Source organism: Mustela putorius, unplaced genomic scaffold (genome assembly GCF_011764305.1).
Source record: "Mustela putorius furo isolate JIRA1106 unplaced genomic scaffold, ASM1176430v1.1 tig00004001_pilon_pilon_pilon, whole genome shotgun sequence".
Classification (NCBI taxonomy): Eukaryota; Metazoa; Chordata; class Mammalia; order Carnivora; family Mustelidae; genus Mustela; species Mustela putorius.
The window spans coordinates 145,936-155,029 of record NW_025422139.1 but is presented as its reverse complement, the minus strand read 5'-3'; the positions used below and the strand labels follow the sequence as shown (position 1 = coordinate 155,029).

Below are 9,094 nucleotides of genomic sequence, written 5' to 3'. Positions count from 1 at the left end.
TTTGTTGTAATTAAGCTACCGTTCAAAGTTCTGTGTAAATTTTAATTTAGGATAGTTTATCCTAATAGCTGCATCCCAGATTAAATTTTAGATTCTTCAAATTTTTTGAAATAGCTTTTGATAATATGTGCTTTGGGTTTTTCCTCATTGCTATAATCCACATTCTGAGAATGACAACTGTTATTCTATTTAAATCTGTATTATTCCAAATTGTAAACATTTAGAACTTGATTATATATTATTTTCATTGCTATGTTTTTATTTCTTTGTTTATATCTTAATGTGTATAAGCACAAAGACAGAATTTGTCAAATATTCACTCAAAAATACTTGTTTAAATGAATTGATTAAATATACTTTTGCATTAATAATTTATAGTGTTTCACACAGAGTAAGCACTCAATAATTATCAGTTTTATAGTAAACTGGTAACAAGAGATATTCCCCAGGGATTCAAATCTTATTAGTGTTCTTAAGAATCATTGACTACCCTCCATTGTTAGAATTATTTCAATTAGTTTTTAAATGTCTTTTTCAGAGGCGCCTGGGTGGCTCAGTGGGTTAAGCCGCTGCCTTCGGCTCAGGTCATGATCTCAGGGTCCTGGGATCGAGTCCTGCATCAGGCTCTCTGCTCAGCAGGGAGCCTGCTTCCTCCTCTCTCTCTCTGCCTGCCTCTCTGCCTACTTGTGATCTCTGTCAAATAAATAAATAAAATTAAAAAAAAAATAAAAAAATAAAATAAATGTCTTTTTCATTTTCTCCTTACTCACCTTTATTAATAATTGTTTATGTTGAAAACAAACCAGTGAAGAAAGAAATCCAACAAAATGTGAATAAAGTGATAGGAAACTATGTGGAGGCTTACTTTTTATGATGAAAATATTTTAAAATATAATTTACTTGTTCTCATTTTTCTTTGGACTCCATTCCTTCTAAGTTATCACCAATAGTGGTAAGGGTAACAATAAAAAGGACAAATATTTTGGGGTATATAAATAACAGAGGATGTTATCCTGTGACTGAGTTCCCATACCGTAACAGTCAATGACACAGGCATTATTAGGAAAGAGCCCCAAAGATCACATGGAAGTTAGTTTTAGACAACCCTAGGCCTATCTCTTCCAGTTTGAGAAAAATGCAGATAAAATTTAATCTAACAATGTTTATATTGAGGAAATATTGAAATCGATGACTGAACAGCATCTCCCAAATTATGGAGAATTTATTATATTATTAAATACCATAAAGTATCTGTTTAATATTCATAGTAAGGAAGAGATTATTGTATAATCCACAATATGTATAGTTTACAGTATAGTAGGTAACTATAATCTATCACTTCTCAATGAACTAAACATGCCCTAATCATCTTTCCATAGGTACTCCTGAAAAGATTTCAATATCCTTCTTGCTCATGATAATGAAATGTAATTTTATAGTCTCCAAGAAATCCCTAGTCATTTCAGATCTTGCTTTCTTTTTAAGATTTATTTATTTACTTATTTTAGAAAGAGTGAGAGAGTGTGAGCTGAGAGGAGGGGTAGATGGAGAGGAAGAGAATCTCCAGCAGACTCTTAACTGAGCATAGAACCTGACCTGGTGCTTGATCTCCTGACACAGAGATCATGACCAGACCAAAATCAAGAGTCGGCCACTTAACGAACGGAGCCACCCAGCCACCCCATCTTGCTTTCTTTTTCTGATGGATGTCTCATATAGTCGATGAGTCACCAAGTTATATTTGTTTCATCAATTTGGGAATATCTCTAATATCTCTCACTTCCTGTCATGATTCCTCTACAGGTCCTAATCACAGCACCCTGAAATTATTTTACAATGGACTCCTAAATTATTTTATCTCCCCATCCATCAAATCTACATTATGTATTTCTACTATGTTAAACTTTCTATTTATTTATCACTTGACATCCTTTCTTAAATTATCTTCACATTTATTATGGGCATGATTAAGACCATGCCCACAATGAAGTCTTATCCACTATGACTGATTTTCATAGCTCTTTAGAGTTAAACTTCATACTGGCAGTCTAACCCCAACACCCAGAACTTAGCAAACATAAGCCTGAACTAGATTGTCTTTCCAGTGTCATGTGGCCTATTCCAAATTATTTCTTTTGCTTTTTTCCCTGGCTAGAATTCACCTACTCTCTTCTCAACATAACTAAACCTAACCATCCATTAAAGCATGAATACTGCCCCTCCTTTTCCTCCAAGCCATTAACTTGGTGTCTGAAATCATGTTTCTTTTTTTTTTTTAAAGATTTTTTATTTATTTATCAGAGAGAGAGAGGGGGAGAGTGAGCGAGGACAGGCAGACAGAATGGCAGGCAGAGGCAGAGGGAGAAGCAGGCTCCCTGCCGAGCAAGGAGTCCAATGTGGGACTTGATCCCAGGACGCTGGGATCATGACCTGAGCCGAAGGCAGCTGCTTAACCAACTGAGCCACCTAGGCATCCCCTGAAATCATGTTTCTTGATATTGTTTAGTTGTGAAATATTTATTATGTGAATTCCCATGTCCTTTCCAAAATTAAGATGGTGCTTACATTTTACTCCTCTTGTCTATATTCCTAGTACTCTACCTTGTATTTTTTAAGTAGTCAGTAAATTAACTTGAAATACAGTGAGTTTCCTAGCTTAAAAACTGTTACCAAAGGCCCTGTCAACCCAGACTTGACAAATATAAAATTTAGTTAATAGTACATGCTTTGCTTTTCAGATATAGTTGTGTTCTGACAAAGAGTTTAAATAATCTGTTCTCTCAGTTCCCAACACATTTTATTTTTTTTAATTGCCAAGAAAATGTTTTGTTCAAAAGCAATATATACAAAAGTTTTAGCTCAGTCTTATATTTTAATTAGCACATATTTTGAAAGAGCTCCATCTAAAGTATCATCAAGTGGATCTGTTTGGTATCCATACTTACTAAGGAATTATGAGTATTCCCCAAAATGGAGTTAATCAATGTTTTATCTAGAATCAAAGAATAGTCATGAGTACCCTGTTATACCAAGTCTTCTTTTTCCTGGATGAGAATATGAAGATTTAATCCACAAAGAAAAGTGATCCTCATATTCTATCAAGTTTCACTTCAATAAAGATTATGTAATACAATAATGAAATAATGGTAAAAATGTCAAGATTAACATATTTTAACTCATGATGAACATGTTCAACAGACTTCCCTGGATGCAAACCTTTCTGCAGAGCATTTTGTTACTGTTTTCAGTTGGCAAAATCTTCATAAATCAAGGATTTAAGAGGCGAGTGAGGCAAATGAGATAACATTGAATCCTGTCCCATTATTTGTTTTAAAATGGCATATTTAGGCCAACACTAACAGAAATGTAGCCATTGTGTTTGTAGTCACACTTCTGACTGTAATGTCATGCCATTTTCACCATCATATTGGGAAAATTGTATTGAAAAATAAATTTTTTGAACAAATTGAAAGAAACTGTGTGAGACAACAAAAATTACAAGATTTTCTATCTTCAAGAAAAGTAAAATTTGTCCATTGAAAATTCCACATAGGGGCTCCTGGGTGGCTCAGTCAGTTAATCATTTGCCTTCAGCTCAGGTCATGGTCTTCAGGTCCTGGGATGGTGTCCTGTGTTGGGCTTCCTGTTCTGCAGGTAGTCTGCTTCTTTCCCTCTCTGTATTTCTCTCTCTCTGTGCCCCTCCCCACTGCTTACTCTCTCTCTCTCAAATAAATAAATAAAATTTAAAAAAAATAAAATTCCACAGACTATAATAGCTCTAATGAAAGGGCAAAGGATTGAGGGATTAAAGAAACAAAGTGAAATAATGTTAAAATATTCTTACAATTATATACCTTAACAGATGCCTATAACCTGAATGTTTACCTCAGGCCTCTATATTCCTATCTATAGGAAAAGAAAAAGACGTCTAATTAAGAGGACTTAAGTAATAACAATACATTTCCAAAATGGGCTTAAAATCTTTTCAAAGTGCTGAGAGAGAATGGCTAAATGGTTAGAAACAATCATACTCTGAAAACTTCTTTGAATTACAAATTTATGTATATACTTCTTGTTTTTTCACTGAATGAGCACAACCAATTTAAAAACCAGAAAGATAATACAGTTGCATTTCAAAGTGGCAAATTATAAAGTGCACTACCAAAGTGCTGTAATTGTCATCCACAAACATCTACAGGCAAGCAGTAATGGGCTAGAATGTTTCAGAGCAAATAGTGTTTTCTAGCAGAACAACATGGGGACAAAATTTAGAAAAGTAAAAGAACATGTCTTATTAAAACCTTACATAAAAATATCCCCATTATCATTTGAATTATATAGAAACACACTGACATCTAAATCTCGAAAATAATATTGTACCACATACTCAGACTTGCAGTAAATACTGTGACTGAAGAATGGGCCATGAGGGGAATGGCTTAGAGATGACCATGAAAATGACCCGTCTAATTAAAATTTAAAAAGAGATCATGACATAGACTGATATGCACATGTTAAAGAATAGGTTGGAGAAAGACAAGACGTGGCAGAAGGGAACAGACATCAATTACGATGGAAGAGAAAAAGTAGTTAAAAACAAAAGTGATCATGAAACTCAGAAGAATAAAATGGAAATTTATATATATCTGTATATATATAATAAATATAAATTTCATTTATAATGTGAGTTACGTAAATTTAAAGTTTTAATATAAGTTATAGTTAAAACTTTGCCACAACTATCTCACAATATTGTGAGGCTCAAATATAAGTTGTGAACGTGCTACATAAACTATAAAATGCTATACTCATGTAAGATAAACAATATTTACTCAAAATGCAAATGGAACCTCTCATTCCAACTCAGGGAGAAGGCAAGCAATGAGCTCTCTGGGACATAAAGAGAGAAAATGTCACTCTGATTCATTGCCAGATTTTTCTTGGAATCACAGGCTCTATATATTCACTTTATGGGCTGGCTTTGATTGCAGAGCAAAGATACTATAATTTGGACTAATGGACCTGGGGGCAATGTTACACAGGAATTATATGGAGAAAAATCCAAATTAATTTGTGGAAGAAAGATATTCCCTTCCCTGATTCTTAACATTCATAAATGTTTTTGCTTGCACAAATGTCATATTTAATTATGCTAACTCGTTCTCCTTGAGGAAGGAATGAGAGGAGCAGGATAAGTGATAAAGATGCCAAAACATGCCAAAGTGACAAAGATGCTAAAACATGCAAAAGCACATTAACATTCTACCATCAAAACTAACTCCTAGGATAGAAAAATAAGTCTACAATGGACCAATTATATTTACATTATAAAGACCATTGTACAGCTGGGGAACTGCGGCTTACTGATGCTAAATGACTTCTATAAGGCCACTTATGCAACACCACAAAATCAATATTTCTGAGTCTGATTCATATCAAAGCTCTGTCACTTTCCACAACACAGCCTTCCATAAATAAAAATAAAAATAAACATGAAGAAGAACAAGAGGAGGCAGAGGAGGAAGAAGAAGGGGGAGGAGGGTGGAGGGGGGGAAGGAGAAGAAGAAAAGAAGCTAAAATATAAGGAGGCAAACAAAACTAACCCATATACTCAGCTTTCTTTTTTTTTTTCAAACTCTAACACTAGATTTTAGAAATATTTTGACATTCTGCAAAATTTCCATTAAATTTTAAAGTTAAACACCAGTTCTACGTTCTGATGATTAACTCTCAATGCATTTTCATTACATTAGAAGTGCATGCAACAGTTAATCAAGGTAAGATTTCCTAAAATTTTTAAGAAAGAGCACAAAATCATTAAATACAGACTTAAAAGAACTTAGAAACAACATCTATTCAAACCACCTCATTTTATAAATAAGGAAATTAAGGCTCAGATAGGTTAAGTGACTTGCTCAGGGTCACAGAACTTGAGAGTTCCAGGGTCAAGATCACAATTTTAAATCTCCAAACTTAGAGCCCAGGGTGTTGTTCTTTTTCAAACCTCTAAGAAATGACTGCAGTTAAACATTTAGTCCAGAATATCCTAAAAATTGAGTGTAATTCACAAGAATAAGCCACGTGGCAAGGAATTAATAGTTAGTTCATACCAAAAATGAGCTGCCAGTCACTGTGATAAGATCTGTTTCTTTCTGAGAACCATGGTTTCCTGCTGCATTGGAGAAGCCAAACTGGGTTTCCTCCTCCTGCCCAAAGAAGTCGGAGTCAGGATGTACATTCCATTCTGCTTTGGTTGGCGGCAGTAGTTCTGAGACACTGTTTTCACACAAAGGGTGCTTGAAGGAGTCAGAGCATCTGTGTCCACTGTTAGCTTACTGCTGGGGGTCAAAGCTTGGGGCTCTTGACTCGAGTTTTTCATAGCCAAAGAGAGCCCAGAGATGCCAATGGCCCCACACTTAGACTTGGAACATCATCCATATCTAAGGGACTCTGCTGAAAGCCAGAGGCTGTCGTTCCAAAAAACAGAGAGGTATCCAGACTTTGAGGAAGGTCGCTGGTGGCCATCAAGGCCCGAGGGTCCACAGCCTGCCCCAAGGAATTATTATTATTAGTAGGGAGGCTTCCTGCCAGAGTTGAACTCACAGAAGCCACATCAATAGTTAAGATTCCAGAGTTCACCAATGCTGTGTCCAGCACTGCAGCCGAACTACTGCCAGGCACATCAGAGAAGAGAGACACTAGCTCTGCATCACTGAGATCACTCTGTCCCTGGCTGGTAAGTTCACTGCTGGGGGTAAGAGAATTTGCAGCTTCTAGCTGAGCTAAGAGATCCTGGCCAAGGTTGTGCCTTTTGGCCATGTGGGTCTTCATGCTGTGCTTGGATGTGAAGAGTTTATTACAAGCAGAGACTGGGCAACGGCTTTTCCAAGTGTCCACGTCCTGCAAGTGTTTCTTGGAGTGAATGTAAAGACTACTGCGAGCAGAGAACCTGGCACAGCAGCCTTCCACAGGGCACACAAATGGCTTTGTGCCCAGGTGGGTTATGCTGTGGCCTTTCAGATGCTCAGCCCTTGTGAAAGATTTCCCACAGCCTTCCACAGGGCACATGAACCTCCGGTCATCCTCGTGCTTCCTTTTGTGCCTTAAGAGCTTGGACATGCTGGTGAAGTTCCAGCCACAGCCGTCAAAGTCACAAAGGAAAGGTCTCTCACCGGTGTGGCTCCGCAGGTGAATTTTCAGGCGACAAGCCTTGTCGTACTGTTTGCTGCAACCAGGAAAAGAGCAGGAAAAAAGTTCCTGTTCCCTGAAATGGGCACGGTTATGGGAAAACAGGGCACTCACTGTGATAAACGTCTTCTTGCAGCCAGAAAACGCGCACTGGTATGGCCTCTCGGGCTCGAAATGGCTGCGCTGGTGGGCGCTGAGTTTGGCCTGAGTGGGGAAGCTCTCCTCGCACACCTCGCATTTGAACGAGTTCTCCTGCTCATGCCCCTTCATGTGTGCCTTGAGGTTATAAACTGTGGTGAAGCTCTTGCCACAGCCCTCTGCAGGGCAGCCAAAGGGCCGCAGTTTGTCGTGCGACTGCAGGTGCCTCTTGAGCTTGTAGGAGGTGGTGAAAGTCCAGCCACAGCCGCCCAGGGGACACTTGAAGGGCCGCTGGCCCTGGCTGCTGCTGTGAGTCAGCAGGTGCACCTTCAGCTGGTGCTTCTTGGCGAAAGTTTGTCCGCACTGAGCCTCGGGACACAGGTACAGCACCACGCCCGGGCCTGGGCCCAGCGGCCTGCGGGGGGGACTTTCGGCTGCGGCCCGGCCCTTTGCCTCCTCCTCAGGCGCTGGGGCCGGCGCCGGTTCAGCCGGCTCGGCCAGCAGGAGGTCGGGCGGCAGCTCTGGGCAGTCGCTGGCCTGCGCGGCGTGCGGGACCCCCGGCTTGCGGAGCCATCAGACCCCCAGGCTGAGGGGCAGGCGCGACCCCAGGCTCCCAGGCTGGCGGCGGGGGCGTGGCCAGGGTGAGGACACCGTTCTCGAAGCGCAACAGCAGGTTTTGGTTGTGGATGGTGACCGTGCCCGTGAAGGCCGCGGCGGGTCCCAGGCCTGGGGCGGGGATCGGGTTCTCAGCCGGGGATGGGGCGGGGACTGCGGACTGGCAGCCAGGGCCTAGCGCCCGGCGGCCCGCGGGATTCGCGCCACTCTCACCCTGCTGGAGCTGTGGGACCGGCTCGGCCTCCTCCCTCCATACAGGCCCCGCGGCCTGGCCGGCGCCCGTGGTCTCCACGTCGCCCCGGCCGCCGGGTCCAGCAGCACCAGGAAGAAGTCATCGCTGTCGCCGCCGCCAGCGTGGTCCAACCTCGGGGCCAACGGGATCGGGCCCGGGCCCCGGCCCCGTGAGGGCGTGCGGGCCTCCTCGTGCCGCCTCCCGGGCCCGCCATCTTGGGGGCCCCGGAGCAGCAGGAGGCGGCGCGCGGGGACCTGGCCAGCCCGCGGGTCAGGGCCGCCGTGGAACCGGCTGGCGCCCGCGGGGCTGCGAGCACCGCCGCTCTGTCGTGTCCCACCAGCCGGGAGCAGCCTCGGGCTTTCCATCTCCGCGTCGGTGAGGCTCCACTGGAACCAGAGCCGCGGAGGAGGCGCGACCCCGCCCCCTGCCGCGGGCCTGAACACGTTCCTGAAAGGAAAAAAAAAATGTGCAATGCGCAGAAACTGGTCCTATCAGATATTAAAACGTGTTTAACGACACACTGATTTAAATATTCTGGTACTGGGTCTCTGGGACAAAATAGAAAGCCCAGAGGCAGAACCTGGTATGCAAAAATAAGTTCTACATCTGATATTTGTGGGAAATCAAGGACGTCTTCCCAGATAATAAGGAAATGAAAGTTCGTTCGGTAAATGGTGCTGGAATACCTAGCAATCTATCTGCTAAATGCAACTTAAATCCGTACATCACTGTATATACCGAAATGAACACCCCACCTCCTCCCAGTGCTAAGGGTGGTGTTTAAAAAAAAAAAAAATGTTTACTGGATGGCTCCCTGGATGGCTGCCTGGCTGGATTTATCAATCCAGTGGGAGAAAATCCCTGGGACAACGTGTCAGCATTGAACTACCATAGTGCTAGCAAATTCTACTGAAAATGATG

General features: G+C 41.8%; 1 protein-coding gene across 1 annotated transcript; it reads right to left on the bottom strand.

The window, feature by feature from the left end:
• Window positions 1-3,667: 3,667 nt before the first annotated feature.
• On the bottom strand, window positions 3,668-8,641 carry LOC101676231 (zinc finger X-linked protein ZXDB). The gene is given in 5 exon segments (XM_004782213.3): window positions 3,668-6,290; window positions 6,293-6,388; window positions 6,391-7,884; window positions 7,886-8,239; window positions 8,242-8,641. Coding segments are annotated over 5 exon segments (2,427 nt in total). The 5' UTR covers window positions 8,539-8,641; the 3' UTR covers window positions 3,668-6,104.
• Between the last annotated feature and the right edge of the window lie 453 nt (window positions 8,642-9,094).